The sequence below is a fragment of the Ambystoma mexicanum genome, chromosome 7p, assembly GCF_040938575.1.
Source record: "Ambystoma mexicanum isolate Mex_15411 chromosome 7p, UKY_AmexF1_1, whole genome shotgun sequence".
Taxonomy (NCBI): domain Eukaryota; kingdom Metazoa; phylum Chordata; class Amphibia; order Caudata; family Ambystomatidae; genus Ambystoma; species Ambystoma mexicanum.
Genome location: NC_090939.1, coordinates 780,704,842 through 780,721,242, shown reverse-complemented (window position 1 = coordinate 780,721,242; position 16,401 = coordinate 780,704,842). Strand labels below are relative to the sequence as shown.

The window sequence follows — 16,401 nt, the reverse complement described above, 5'->3', positions numbered from 1 at the left end:
TGCTTGAGCGGTAGTGTCCTGTTAACTTGGGCTAGCACATTTTTCCTTCTTTGGGATATCCCCAACCCTTCCCAAAACACGTTCTCTGTATTTTCTTGTTTTCTCCCTGCACGGCTACTAGGCCGCTTATGTAAATTCTTGTTATGATATGATATGATATGATGATTTATTTATATCGCGCTCGTACACAAGTGTTTCAGAGCGCGACAAGGCAAGGGAGGGGAACAGGGGAGAACAAAACGATCTTACTAGGCCCAGTGACATTTAGAACGCGCAAGTGCATGGGAAAGGGGGAAAAGTGCATGGAAGGGGGAGAGTGGAAAGTGCAGAGCAGAGAAGAGCATATAAATTATAATAAATAAAAATAAATAGATAGTAGAGGCAATAAACAGTGGTAGTGCAGTCAGAAAGTACTGTGTTTAAGGCAGCAGACCGGGTAAGTCTGATAAGTGCAGAAAAAAAGAACAACATTGGGGGTGTGGGGAACTGTATTGGTACAGATACAGTCCCCAGTGCAACTGGTGGCCAGGAGGCAGTGCAGGAGGGTGGCAGGGTGAGCAGGTACCTGGGCCCAGGAGACAGAGGGTGGCCAGGTGCATGGTGCCAAGAGAGCAGTTCAGCAGGGGAGAGGGAGAGCGAAAGCGGAAGCAAAGGGGAAGGTCTTGAGGTGCTTCCGGAACCGGCGATGGTTCTCCTCAAGTTTTAGAGTGGCAGGGAGGCTGTTCCAGAGGAAGGCCCCAGCTGAAGACAGATCTCCCCCCAGCTTGTTTATTTGAAAAAAACAACTGACCCTGAGGGAGTTATAAATAGAGGAGCGAAGAGCTTGAGAGGGGAGATATTTGCAGAGAGGGATAGCTGAAGGTATTTTGGACCCAGTCCCCAGAAAGCCTTGTGGACAATGCAGAGAGTTTTGAATTTATTCCTGGCGTCCATTGGGAGCCAGTGGAGAGATTTCAGAGCTACAGAGATACGATCCCTGGGCTTGGGGCCAAGGACCGCAGTCCTGTTCTGGATTAGTTGCTGAGGGCAGAGAGTAGAGGCAGGTAGATTTAGAAAGACGCTGTTACAATAGTCCCGCCTAGAGAGAACCAGAGCTTGGGAGACGGTGAGCTTCTGAGGGAAGGAGAGGAAAGGCAGAGTACCACTGAGGAGTTGCAGTAGGAAATTTGACTTTTTAGAGACCTCAAAGATGTGGGCGGAGAAGGAAAGTGTGGAGTCAAAAATGACCCCGAGGTTCTTAGCCTCGGAGGTGGGGGTAGGAGGCGGGCCAAGGGAGGCCGGCCAGAGAGATAAGGGAAAGGATGGTGAAGGTGTGCTGATAATGAGGATCTCCATCTTGCTGGCATTCAGACAGAGATCATTGGCAGCACACCAATTTTGAATGGCAGTTAGGCAATCAGAGAAGATGGAGGGAGAGGGAGAGGAGGTGGCCGAGGGAAGCCTGAAAATGAGTTGAGTATCGTCAGCGTAGCACTGGAAGTTTGAGCAGAAAATGGCAATGCAGTGGGCGAGAGTTGCCAGGTATTGGTTGAAAAGCCAGGGCGAGAGGTTAGACCCCTGGTGAACACCACAGGTAGAGAGGAAGATAGATGATAGAAAGGACCCAAGTTGGACCTGGGCGGGTCAATCAGAGAGGAAAGAGGTCAGCCAGGCCAGTGCCTGATCAGTGATACCCGGGTTATCACGGAGACGGTTGAGCAGGATGGTATGGTTGACCGTGTCGAAGGCAGAAGAGAGATTGAGTAGGAAGCGGACAGAGGGAATGTTAGAGTCCAGGTTGGAGAGCAGATCTTCACGGATGTTCAGGAGAGCAGTTTCCATACTTCTGGCAGCTCTGAAGCCAGACTGATGATAATGGAGACAGCCAACAGAATCGTTGCTGTTGTCAGGGCAACGTGGTTGAGGCTGGGCGAACTGGGTCCTTGCCGTGATTGTTAATATGCCAACATGAACAGCATTTTCACAAAATGGCTGCACATATCGGAATGTTCTTGGGTCCTTTCCTCTGACCTAAACACTTCTCTGGCAGCCATGGCTTGCATGCTCGATGAGGCCTTATGTATTTCCAAATTCTTCTCTTTGCGCCGCGCAGCCCTCACCTTTTTTTGTCTGGTGGCCCGCTGCCTCTTACGTCTGGTTGCTCACTGCTTACTCTCTTGTCATCAGTGCAAGCTGCTGTTTTTCGTTTTCTTTGGTGCCAGAGGCTGATGCTTCCTTTGATCCTCGACGCCAGTTGTTAGGATCAGCTGATAAGGTAATGAATGCTCCGCACACGTTCTCAATTAAGTAATGGCTTTATTATCATAAATCAAGCCAAGACTACTCCAGCAGCGACCCCCCCCCACCCCATCTGCCTTCCCACTTCAACTGGCACTCCATGGAACTCCTGACTCAGATCATGCAAGTTCCAAGTTCCATGGTGATGCATATCCCCAGCAGTGTAGCAACATAACATTTACATACTTGAATAACATGGACCATATATAAATAACATTGCATGAACCATATGTGAATGGCATAAACATATTTACAGACTTAATGACAGAGGGCAAGCAAGGGTGCATTCCTATGCTTGTCCTCACATCTAAGACTAAACAGTGTAGTGATGTCCTTAGTTAACTAAACAGTGTCCAAAAACAAATCTGGATCTACTTCTGGTTCCCTTCCCCAAGTTCCGGATACAGTTGCAGTTTATGCTTATTTCAGCTAATTCGCTTAGCCTTGGGATTGCCCACTTGTTCTTGACGTACAATGTTCCGTAAATTTCACAAATTTCCACGAGAGCTCAGGACTCCCTTTCTCAAGCTTTTAATGCACTTACTCACAATAGTCAGTTGGTTCACCATACTCAACAAGAGCTCAGGGTTCCCTTCTCAAAGCTCAAAAGCACTCCTCCTCAACGTTCAATTATCGCAATGTTCAACAAGAGCTCAGGGTTCCCTTCCCCATGTTCAAAAGCATTAATTTCTTAAAGCGCAGCGTTCATGACTTCCTTTAACAATCGTTACAGGTCGTTCGGGGCTCCCTGGTCTTGGCGCAGTTGACAGACCGGACGGTCCACCCACTACAGTTTGCGCAACCAGTGCCCTTGCAGTTTCTTCATTGGTTCCTTAACTGGGTTATTTCTTGGTTTCTAATTGGCATCTTTCTTGCCCAAGCTTTTTGTCCAAATATTCACTGGTAGGTGACTTGCTTTCTTTGTCACCCCTTTTCATATATTTGATTATGTTGACTTCCACTAGTAGCATCTTTATCCTTTTAACTGGGTTACCAGATAACGCTTTTGCTCACACTTCACTGCTCCCCCCTTCTGCTGTTTACTAACAGCTCTTTGAGTTCTTGCTGGTAATACTTTCAATTCACATCCAATTGTTCAGAGACATTCATATGCGTATGATTTCCTTATACATGACTACTCTGTTACCTAGTTTCCTGACGGTCCATTGCTGGCATCACATTCGCGTATTCTCTCTTTGTCCCTAGATAAGAGAGGTTCAACAGTGTGCAAACTGCACGCAAGCACTCCGATACAATGTTTTTCAACAGCTTTCATAAGCAACTTTCATTCGCTTACTTACCGGGCTTCTTGCATTTACTTGAAACTAACTGGTCATGATGCTGGATATCACAGCGTATCCGCTCAGACGACTTCTTACACCTGAGGTCAGGGTCTCACCTCCTGCCCCTCAGACCCTCCTGGGTCGGCTTCCTTGCCCAGGAGAATGAGCACTGCTCTGCCACAGTGAAGGGACTGACCCACTACACGGTTCCCTTCCGACCTCGTAGGTTCCCTGGTGACATTGCTCTCTCGACACGTTTACGAAAACTGGTTTACTAAGCAACTTTTCAGCTTCTCGGGGTGCTCTGGTCACAGGCTCCTCACGGGCTGGTCTGGACTTCCTGCTGCTCACTCCTGACAAACCTCCTTCTGCTGTGTGCTCCACCTTTTATACGCCCGAAGCCTGTGAAGGGGTTTCAGGTGCAAGTCCTTGGCCTCTTTTGCCTGGCAATAGTTAACACAATGAATGCAACATGCCTGACTTTCATTTCTGTATTCCTCCAAATCCCTCTTCTTCGTCACAGTACTAGAGTGGTGTTATTTATGGGAAGCGTGCATTGCTCTTCGAGGCTTCTTCCTCTTCTCGGTACTTTGTAGGGACTCATAGGGTACAATAGGACATGAGCTGAAATAGCACATGAAGGCTGAGGGAAGGGTAGGGTAAGTCAGTGTAAGGAAAGGGGGGATTCCATCTCTCGTCCTTAGGCACCCTCTTCCCAAACCCCAATGACCCTGCACTCAGGTGATCCTCCCTCGCTTGATCCAAAAGCAATGGCCCTTTCCTGGGCCCCTGAGCAAAAAATACCTGGGGAGAAGCTGTGAGAATGCATTCTGGTTTCTCCAAGTACGTACAGCTAAAAGGAGTCCCAACACACCCGATCTGCGAGTGACAACTTGGTTGGTCATTAAGCCTATTTGAACAAGTACTGGATAAGCATACGTGCTCCAGGGGCCTCCTCTCGGAATTATACAAGGTACTACTGACCAGAGGGCAGACTCGGACCTCCCTGGCTAGGTCGCTTTGGGAAAGGAATCTGGGACTGCGGGACAATGGGGACATTTGGCAGGCTATTTACAGAACGGCGTGGTCCTTGAGGACAGCACTGCAATACAAAATGCACAACTAGAGGCTTTGTCAGAGGTGGCAACTTACTCCTTATAGGTTAGACATGATTTAGCCAGGTATAAGCCCATTGTGTTGTAGGGGATGTGGGAATTCGGGCACATATAGGCATATCTGATGAGACTGCCCATTAGCCCAACTGTTCTGGAAGGAAGTCCTGGCATGGCTGAAATAACTAAATGGGATAGAGGAAACTGACCCCATTGTAGATTCTCTTTGGCTTAGAAGAGGCCGGGATAGGTACATTGGGCTCACCCATATGGCGAGGAACTTGCTCCTAGCAGCTAGGGTGTGTGCAACCATCCAATGAAAGACTACACCTCCCACCACAGAGAACGGGACAATAAAGCCCACGAAATATATGAAATGACCAGAAAGAGACATACATAGACTCGGCATGGCTTCGCTTCTTGACATACCATAGAAGAATAACAGTACATACAATGAGATCCCAACCCATGGGCAATAATGACATAAGAGATGGAACCACTTCTTAAATTTGGAACAATAATCACCACCAACGATGAATGTATGGGATCGTAGGATCGTATACATGAAGAGCCCCATACGAATATATGTACCCAAGGACGGATGTTGGAGCTAAACGGGATATACACGTGTTGAACCCGAGTAGTTGGGAGAGTGGGATGGGACAGAGAGGGAGGGAAAAAACAGAGTAAAATTGTTTGACATAGGTGAAAGGGTGCCCATTGTGAGAAGTTACGATATTATATGGGGTTATGATGTTTCTTTATATAATGTTTCGAATTACATTATTGGTCTGATGTAAACTAATACTGTTATTCCTGAAAATCTTCAATACAATACTAAGTTTTTATAAAAAAAAAATAACGCAACGTGTAACTAGGGCAACATAGCCCTGTTGCAAAAATGCATTGACCCTAATGCTGTGCAAAGTTGCACTTGCACTAGTGCAAAGTTTTGTAACAAGACGCCTAATGTGCAAGCAGCTTAAAAATCCCATAGATTCACAATGTTCACTGTACCTAGTGCTGAAGACATACCCAGGATTAGCTGGCGCTGCCTCATGAATGACAAGTCTTTATTAATTTGAATCAATGCTTTAATTGGGCCGGGGCCTGCCGCCCCGTCACACACTGCATTGGCGGAAGGCCTTATCCGGCCGCGACGGGAGATGCACCTGCCATTTTAATATGTCAGGCGAGCTGACAGAAGTGCCAGCCAGTCACAGCGTTGCTGTGACTGGCTGGCACTTCCGTCAGTCCCTGTAAATTCCTATGGTGACCCCTCAGGTCACCAAAGGAAGTTAGTCCCTTTGTTTCCCCAGGTCGCCCAGGCGTCTTTCACCCTCGGCGAACCTGGGGATTCCTGTGTTTCTGTCGTTATAAAAGATGGGTTGAAAAGTACACAGTTCAATCCATCTTTTATAAAGCGGTCAGCAAAGCTTTATAAAAGATGGCATGAATTGTTTACTTTTCAAGCCATCTTTTATAAACGGAGAAATGTTTAAAAAAAGATGGTTTGAAAAGTACACAAACCATAAGGTACGCACACAAATATATAAATGTTATATATCTGTGTGCATACTGTGGTTTGTGTACTTTTCGAGCCATCTTTTATAAACATAGAAATAAGTTATATATTTCTATGTTTATAAAAGATGGCTTGAATACTACACAACGCATAGTAAGGTAAGCATACAAATATATAAATGCTTACATGCATTTATATATTTATTTGCGTGCCTTACTATGGTTAGTGTAATTTGTTAGGCCACGCACATCCCACAAGCCACGCCGCCAAACGAGGGCCCCCCCATCGAGTTCTTACCCCAGTTAAATCCTCATTTGCATGCATATAACATCAACCAACGCTCGCTGTTAAACAATGAATGGCAGCTCCTTGTAAGTGGAACATGAAGACTAGGGAACAGCACTGCATGCATCCGCAGCTTTGCTTTAACTAATGAAATGTCTGATATGACAACAAGATGGCAGTGGTTAGAAGTTAACAATCGTAATCAAGTCTACGAATTTGACAACACAGGCCAATTCATGGAATTCCTCACAAAAGTGTCGCACACGGCTGGCGCACAGCGTACCCGTGCGAATGTCTGCGCCAGCCGCGTGCGATAAAATCAATTCCCGCGTACAGCGTATTCATGGATTCTTGCCTCCAAAAGCAGACGTGGTGCAGAGTGGCGCAGCGACCCTGCAGCAGCGCCAGTTACGCCCCCAAGAACGCCCTTGCGCAAGGAACAGCCATCAAGATCGCAAAACCATCGCAAAGGGCTGCGCCAACCCTGTACCAGTTTACCGGACTGGCAAACAGCAAACGCAAAGCGGGGAACGTGTATTACGGGTTTCGGGAACACGCGTGCACGAGAAGTCTCACACGCGATCTGGCCTGGGGGAGCGTGTGCGTGTATTTCAGAGGTGCGCGAGAAGTTCCACACGCGATTGGCCTGGGCGCATGTATTTCAGAGGTGCGCAAGAAGTAACACATGCGATCAGGCCTGGGGGAGCGTGTGCGTGTATTTCAGAGGTGCGCGAAAAGTTCCACACGCGATTGGCCTGGGCGCGTGTATTCCAAAGGTGCGCGAGAAGTTTCACACGCGATTGGCCTGTGCGCGTGTATTTCAGGGGTGCGCGAGAATTTTCACACGCGATTTCAGCAGGGTAAGTGTATTTCAGGGGTGAGCGAGAATTTACACACGTGATTTCAGCAGGGTACGTGTATTTCAGGGGTGCGCGAGAATTTTCACACGTGATTTCAGCAGGGTACGTGTATTTCAGGGGTGCCGGGGAGTCCTACATGTGATTTGGCGGTGTGGGTCCTCCCAGGTGTCCCCTGTACACCCTCCACGGCCCCTGCAGTCAGCCCACACCACAGGGGACTACCCTGCATCCCTGGTCATGTCCCGCAGGCAGCCCACCCAACATGGGCATGCCCCCCTGCAAAGGCACATGTCTCCTTGCACTACTGATCACCAACTCATGTCCCCTTGCACCCCCACCCCCACCCCCAGCATTGCGGGGCACCTGCCAGCTGGCCCCCACTCATGTCCCACTCATGTCCCCCCTGCACCCCCACCCCCCAGCATTGCGGGGCACCTGCCAGCAGGCCCCCACACATGTCCCACTCATGTCCCCCTGCACCCCCACCCCCCAGCATTGCGGGGCACCTGCCAGCAGGCCCCCACTCATGTCCCCCTGCACCCCCACCATTGCGGAGCACCTACCAGCAGGCCCCCACTCATGTCCCACTCATGTCCCCCTGCACCCCCACCCCCAGCATTGCGGGGCACCTGCCAGCAGGCCCCCACTCATGTCCCCCTGCACCCCCACCCCCCAGCATTGCGGGGCACCTGCCAGCAGGCCCGCACTCATGTCCCCCTGCACCCTCACCCCCCAGCATTGCGGGGCACCTGCCAGCAGGCCCCCACTCATGTCCCACTCATGTCCCCCTGCATCCCCACCCCCCAGCATTGCGGGGCACCTGCCAGCAGGCCCCCACACATGTCCCCCAGCCAACATGTCATCACAATCTAGATCCCTGGCCCTTATGGTCAGCCTCCAAATGCAAAACACCCACTCGAGTATTGCATCCACCCACTTAGAAATGGCAATGACATGATAGAACCCCAATAGCAACTTTGGAAATGAACACATGGCCCTCACATACACCCAATGGGTGTCAGTGAATCTCAAAACCCATATCATGATATGCATGATACCAATGAGATGATACTACACATTGAAGTTTGATGAAAAAAATGTATTAAAAACAGCATAAATGGAATTAAAAATAAACAAATGACAATGGGAATCAAAAACCAAAAGCAGCATGTCCGTAAAATAATGAAAAACGACAAATCATAATCCAAAGGAAAGGTGTCCAAAGTCACAGTTCAAGAAAGTAAATCCAAGGTAAAAACAAAACCGAAAACCATTGCTCCATGGGTAAATCCAAAAAAAAATAAAAAAAATCCAACAGTCAACTATATACAGATAAACAAACCAGGGTCCATGATCCCAACTGAAGAAATGAAACCTACATAAAAATACTACCTAATAAAATAAAACTATATACAAAAATGTGGCCCATTGTCCAAAAGGTCCAAAATAAATAAAAAAGCAAAGGAAACCTACACTAACTACATAAATATTTACAAGGGCAGCGGGCTAGTCCGACGGCTCACTGGTTGTTGTCATGGGCCAGGGCATCATCGAACTCCTGTTCAATGGCTTGGAGGCGGGCATGTTCCCTGGCCCCGAGGTCCCACAGGGATAATGCAGTGTCCAGCTCCAACTCCCTGCAAAGACCCTCGAGGCACTCAGCCCGCCTCAGCGCCCTCCGCATGGAGTTCTCCGCCCTGACCATTGTGAGCTGTTCCTCCTCTGCCCGCTGCTGCTCCGCACCTATCTGCTGGCCCAACCACTCCCACACGGAAGCCACTCCCATTCCAGGGTTCTCCTGCCCTCCGGCCGATGCCTGCACCCCTGATGTTGATGGCCCCGAGCCATGATGCCTCCCACGTCGAGCCTGCCTCTGACGCAACTGCCTGTGCCAGCACGACGGCATCCAGGCTGATGGAAACCACTGACGCCGTCGTGCACGTGCCCTGCCCGATGATGCCGTCACATCCTCCATCTGCTGGGGTCCAGTTGCTGGTGTGTCCACCCCTGCTGGACCTCCGACTCCCGACTGTGGCAGGGATGGGATCCCCACCGAGGTGGCTGCATTGGTCGGGGCAGGTCCACAGGGGGCCCTGGTGGCATCTGGGCCGGAAGACGGCATGGAGTACGTCTGGCGCATAGCCTCCACAGAGGAGGAGAGGGTCGCCAGAGTGCCCGACACATGTACGAGACCCCCGACCATGACCGCTCCCAACTGGGCCATGTTGGCACGGTGCTCTTCGTGATGACGTGCGTGCTCCCCCCGGGAAGCACGCACCTCATCACGAATGACAGCCGTGCGCAACGCGACACCAATCAGGACCTTCTCCATACGGCCAGGGGTCCCCTCGTCCGCAGGTGGAGGGGAGTCAGATGACATGGACATCCCCCCTACCTGCGGACGGGCCTGGGATGGGGCATCCCTGCTGGTGCATGGTGGTGCAGTCACAGTGTCAGGGACAGTGACATGCACAGGCACCTCCACGGCGACCTGTGCTGCCTCCTGCCCCTGCCCCTGGACTGCACCACTTGCACCAGCAGGGATGCCCCCATCAGGCCCCATGTGCGGCTCAGTAGCGGCCGCCTCCTCCTCTGTGGAAACCACTAACCTGGATGGCTCCACACCGTCTTCCGCCATTGCAAGCCCCTGTGGGGGCTCACCCACCCCTTCCGCTGCAGCCGTGGGGGCATCCCCGCCGCTTAGCTCCACAGCGCCGTCTCCGCCCTCTTCTTCACTTTGCGCTGTGTAGAGGGAGACATAGAACACAAGCATCAGGGTACTGTACAATGGTCCCCTAGACAGGAAGCAACAGCAGATGAGTGGCACTGTCAAAGATCACTTCCATCATGTCCCTCCACAACACATGGGTCAGTGCAGGCAAAACACATGCAGTAACAGGCATGGCGCATGCTATGGACATAAGCAAACATGTCCAAGGGACTCTTGAAGCATACAATGTTGTTTTTGGACTCACATGCATCATGGGTCATGCCTATCACATGCACACACTTCAACGTACTTTCATCCATCTGGACTCGTACACCCCAGACACAGTGGATGCAAGGATAACTAGGCTGCATCAGTGAATCTGAACATTGTCACAGACATATGTCATGCAGCCATGGCATCCACAAGTCACAGACACGCAGGTCAGAAACACAGACATGGACAGCATACATGTACATGGCATCAGCACCCATCCCTCACCCACTCCCATGTCCAGGAACAGAGACTGGCTTGCTCTCGTGTCCATTCCGCATAGGGCTCCCCATGTTGCATTTAAACACATACACCAACCGTGTGCTTCACACATTACTGGTCTCACATGCATGACCATGATGTCCCTGCACACACACACGCGTACATGGCCTATGTCACACATACAGGCAAGTATCAGACAACCAGCACGCTGCAACATGCCCTGTCTCACACAGCAATGCTTGGCCACTTACCGCTCGACTCCAGACAGGTCTGCCTCTCAAGGATCTGGGCATGGAGCGCTGGGCGTGCGCGTTCCAGGACCCTCAGCTGGATGGTACTCATGCTGCCCCGGCCCCCCTCCACGAGGCGCTGGGCCTTTATGAGGGTCCTGGATCTGAAGTCCTCCCAGCGCTTCTTGACTTGCTTGATGTTGCGGGTTGCCACCCCCTCCGCGTTGATGGCAACCACAAAGTCGTCCCAGATCCTGTCCCGTCCATCCTTGTCAGCGCGTGGTGATCCGAAGATGGCATCATAATGCCCCAGGACAAGCTCCACCAGGACACCAACTTCCTTCTGACTGAAGCTGGTGGCCCTCTGCCCCTCTGGCTGGGGGTCGCCAGTGGTCTCGGATGGTGTTTGCCCCGACATGGCGACCCCCGAGGCAGGCGTGGGTGGGCAACTGGGTCCTGGGGCTGGGCTGTGGAGCGATGGTATCCCAGTCGGGAGTGTTCTGTTCCAGCAGGGGTGGACACAGCAACTGGACCCCTGCAGATGGCTGATGTGCAGGCACCAAATGGCAGGGCACGGTGGCAGCAGGCAGGCAGGCAGCAGCAGATGGCTCGTGGGAGGCTGCTTGGGGCTCTGGGGGGCAGTAATTCGGCCTTTTGGGCAGGAGCGTGGTCTTCCGTGTGCTTACGCGTGGCCAGCTTGATACGGAGTGATTTGGCACGTGAAAATTCTGCACGTCAGCGTGTGAATCGAGGAAAGGCCCTTAGCGCGTAAGCGCGCATACGCGATTCCATTGGACCAAAGGCCCTTAGCGCGTATGCGTGTCTGTGACGTATCGCGCACGGGCATTGCTTTTCGTGGGGTGGGGTGCGGTGCGTGTGTTTTGCAGGCGTTGGGGTTCACACGCTATTACTTCACAGCGGGTGGGTGTTGGCTACGCATTCTTCTACACGCAAGGCAGACGGTGAGTGGTACCCTGCTCCCCCAGGCCCGATCGCATGTAAAACCACCCGCGAGCCCCTGAAATACACGTACCCCGCCCCCCCAGGCCCGATCGCGTGTAAAACCACCCGGGAGCACCTGAAATACACGTACCCCACTCCCCCAGGCCCGATCGCGTGTAAAACCACCCGCGAGCCCCTGAAATACACGTACCCCACTCCCCCAGGCCCGATCGCGTGTAAAACCACCCGCGAGCCCCTGAAATACACGTACCCCGCTCCCCCAGGCCCGATCGCGTGTAAAAACACCCGCGAGCCCCTGAAATACACGTACCCCGCTCCCCCAGGCCCGATCGCGTGTAAAAACACCCGCGAGCCCCTGAAATACACGTACCCCGCTCCCCCAGGCCCGATCGCGTGTGAAACACCTGCGAGCCCCTGAAATACACGCGCCCAGGCCAATCGCGTGTGAAACTTCTCGCGCACCTCTGAAATACACGCGCCCAGGCCAATCGCGTGTGGAACTTCTCGCGCACCTCTGAAATACACGCGCCCAGGCCAATTGCGTGTGGAACTTCTCGCGCACCCCTGAAATACACGCGCCCAGGCCAATCGCGTGTGGAACTTCTCGCGCACCTCTGAAATACACGCGCCCAGGCCAATCACGTGTGGAACTTCTCGCGCACCTCTGAAATACACGCACACGCTCCCCCAGGCCTGATCGCGTGTGGGCCTTCTCGCGCATGTAGAACTTTGGCGCACATTTTTTTCCTGCGCAGGGACGCTACCGCCTGCTTTCGTGTGGCGGACATGCCTGGGCCTGTGCGCGTCTTTGGCCGTGCGCTGTTTTTCCCTATTCGATTCTATGAATACGTGTTGTAGGCGAGTGTGTGGGCGTTCTGCACACTTGCCTCCTGTACTTACCCCGTGACGCCCACATTTTCACGAGTTGTTCCCCATTCTGCGTGTGACGCCCTGTGTTACGCCTACTTTTGTTATGTGCGCCGCGCTATGTGCGAATTCGCTGTGGCCTTATCGCACGGCGTTCGATGACCTGTGCGCCAGCGTGCGCCGCGCACTTTTTCAGCGCACATCCCACATTTTGCACGTGCACGGACTTCCATGAATTGATGTGCGATGTTTTCTGCGCTATTTCACTGCGAATCGCACGTTTTCGCACGCGTGCACCGTTTTTTCGGCGCACATTAATTCCATGAATCGGCCTGTAAATGTATAATCCGGTCACTTTAACAGCAGATGCTGTTTGTTCCACTGGTGAACATTACTCGCTTAAAGTCTGACGTTAGGAAAAACGTATATGTTAAATGCGTAGCATTGTTGCAATAAAATATAATTCTCTGTACAGCTCATATTCCCAAATCTTTTTTCCTTCTTCCTATTAAAGTAAATAGCGTTTAGCTTTACAGGAGGTGTGTGTTTGGATTTATAGCGTTCAGAACGGGTCTAATGTGTTATAGCTGAACTAGCAATGTATGCATATGTGTGTGTTGTCCTCCTTGATATTTTAAACGTGCGTCTTAAAATGTATTTAGTTGTGTTTTTTAGATGTGCTTATCTAAGACATATGTTTTGTTTCACTTTATAGCTGGGCTACTCACGGTTGACCCACGGGCAAAGGAACGAAAAAAGCCCGGCCAAGAGGGAGCACGCAGAAAATTCACCTGGAAGAAGCGCTAAGTGGAAGCGGTTGCAAAAAACGAAACCACATGCGTATTTCTGGCCTTATAGGTTGAAATGATGGGTATGGGTCATGCGCCTATTGAAACTACTGGCCGATTACTGTCAAAAGCATTGCTGGACAGACTCGCCAAGACAAGAATGTACAATTCTTCAATCCAATAAACGACCACTGCCAGCGGCATGGGCACCGGAAGGGGCTTCTTTTGACAACCACGCTTACTCCTGACAAATTATGAAATCTTTGCAAGAGCCATTTTTTGCCATTAAACAAGGAGTTCATCAGTCAATTGTATACTCTTGGTGTATTTGTTATTGTTCTTTTTTCATAAGGAGGTCTTTGTTCTACCTACTATCCTCATCCAATTTTCCATTTACTTCTTTTTTGCTTATGAAAAGTAAATGATCTTCATGTTCACATTGCATTGGCTCCACTTTATTTCACAATTGATTTGAACATTAAGGGAACAGAAAAACACTTAATTCTAATAGATTCCTTCATGCCACGGATTCCTCTATCCTTTCAACAGCATAGCTGTTCTTTTGGGCACCTTTCTGCTGCTAGGGTGTGCAGCACAGCTCTGTCAGCGACGTCCGACGCCTCTATGCGCCCGGTGCCGGACATGACATAGGGGCCAATATATAATAAGGCCCTGCGATCTCAGTTCCTTTGTTCCGTGCACTCTGTTCGCTTCAGGAACACGCTCATCTGAGTCTTCAAATTCATCCAACTCTGCAAAGACCTCTGGCTTCAAACTGTGGGCAGATTGAAGCCTGCAGATGTCGTTTTCCGATCCGCACCAGATGTGTCTATAGTGCTTGGGCGAGGAGCATAACAGCCGGGGTTGTGGTTCATGTCAGTCCATGCACCCAAAGGCCCTCTGGGAACGGGCGGCAAAACTCTTTACCTTTGTTTACAAGACGAAGGGTGCTGTTACGCAGGCCTGTTCAAGATCGCGCAGAGCGTCAGCCCAAGCAGAGGTTCTATTCATAAAGGAAAAGAAGAAGCCGAGTGGTTGCTTACACCAGCATTCTTTCTCCTCTTCAAAAAGAAGGGCCATGACGCCACAGGATCTCTGCAGCCGATCAGATGCCTTTTCCAACCCAACCCTCCACTCTGGAGGAATGGGAACAATTTTGCTTAAAGATGCTTGACATCTTCGCCAAGGCGCCAACTGTTTTGGCTTTCGTCACTTTGGCTCCGGCGTCAACGGGACCCGCCGCGTCTTCTACGACCAGCAGGGAGACCACTCCTACACACCTTCAGACTCTGGCCTGGCCAAAACGAGGGATGAGTTTCGCATCCGCCCAAATCAGCCTTTGGACATCAAGATCTTGGCACCAGTCCTGACTTTGCCCTCGACAGCCATGGGCACTGAAGCCACCCTACAACATCTTGTACCCTCATCCTGTGCCCACTCTATACAACTACTCCGTACTGCCCCCCCACCCCCCAAGCACCCACCCCTTCTTGAGCTCCACCCTGGGACTTCTTGCACTGCGCCTGCTTCTGTGTCACCTTATGCAAGCAGCGCCACATTCAATAAGGTCCCCACTCCTGGTGTCACCCACCACGTCATCTTTGGCATCACCACCTTACGTGTGCAACTGGTACATTTGTCCCTGGTACTGATATGTGGCAGCATTGGATGTGGAACTTTACAACACATGCCTCCCCGGAAAATTTGTTGGGGCAGGCTGAGACTGCTTATCTGTAGCCTTCTGGGCCTCATGACCTCCTGCATTCTAGTGTACCCAGGGGTGAGGCTGGCATGAGATCGCTACAGTAGATCCTCTGTTGCCAATAGTCGCTGTTCCAGGGTCACATGTTGGATCTTCTACAGGTCTTGGTGGGTCAGGATCTTGCTGGGTGGGCCATTAGAGACAACTTACTTGCATGTTTCATCAACCCTCGCCCCAGGTGACAGTTGTCACAGACAGGTTTGGGTACTCACTTGTCGGAACTGACAGTGAGCCGACTGTGATCTCCCTCTGAGTCTTGACAACACATCAATTTATTATAAGTTACTCATCGTAGTGACTTACAAACTCCTAGTTTATAGTCCCCTTTCCTCCATACTGTATGGGCGTCCCTCGCTAGGGACGGGAGACTGAACCCTTTTCACCAGAAAATCATTCTTCCCTTTAAATTTAGACTCCTCAATCCCCTTTGATGCGTCGACAATATTAACATTGCCTAATAACGCCAGATTTATTAGGGGGCAGGATGGTGGGACGTATGGGGGAAAGGGAACCAGGAGTACGTTATTCACTACAGTGAGTTTCATCCATACTGTATGGGCAGGTACAACTGAATGTAGCCCCACGGTGGAGAGGTGCTCTCTTAAGAAAGCAAGTTCTCCAGCATGGGGTCTGGCATGGGTTCACATGCTCATGAATATTCCCCGTCGTCGGGCTGGGAATCTGTGGTAAAAGAAAAAACAGTTTCACTTTCGTTTACAAACTGTCTTTCTCCTATAAACCAATCACCAATCACTGAGCTCAGGGTCATACTGCCCCCAGCCAATTACTGCCCTCTCCCTAAGCCCCTGCTCATTGGGCAGTCATCTTCAGATTTTTACGGCATGTCCAAGTGTTGGGAGTTCTTGTGTTTCGCTCTTAGAGCTTTCTGCGTTTTTCACTCTTTTTTTGCTAATAAAATCTTATTCTTGCTCGATCGAGCCTGTGTGGGATCCATTTTAAGGCATCTTTCATTGTCCCTCAATGGCAGAATCGTTGAGTGTTTCTTCTTGGAAGTTTCCAGAAGGCCATCGGCCCATGTCTGAGGAGAAGGACGGAGCTTCCCGCTTTAGGCTCTGCACCAGCTTGCGGAATGTTTTCATGGAGGACAAGCATTCCCAGTGTCTTTATTGTCTATCTGTCACACAAGGAAGAAGATTGCGAGATCTGTTGTGGCTTTACCAAGCGCACTATGAAGGATTGGCACATCAGACTGTCAGCGTGGCTCAAAGCCAAGTCCCCTGTCCAGT

At 50.8% G+C, this 16,401-nt stretch overlaps 1 protein-coding gene across 1 annotated transcript in view; it reads left to right on the top strand.

Annotated features, from left to right (window-relative positions):
• Positions 1–13,701, top strand: part of MRPS9 (mitochondrial ribosomal protein S9) — a 1,138,074-nt gene extending 1,124,373 nt beyond the window's left edge. Inside the window, exon 11 of the mRNA XM_069636922.1 lies at positions 13,320–13,701. Within this exon, the coding sequence (XP_069493023.1) occupies positions 13,320–13,411 (92 nt within the window). The 3' untranslated portion in view covers positions 13,412–13,701. The remainder of the gene's footprint in view (positions 1–13,319) is intronic.
• The last annotated feature ends 2,700 nt before the right edge of the window (positions 13,702–16,401 follow it).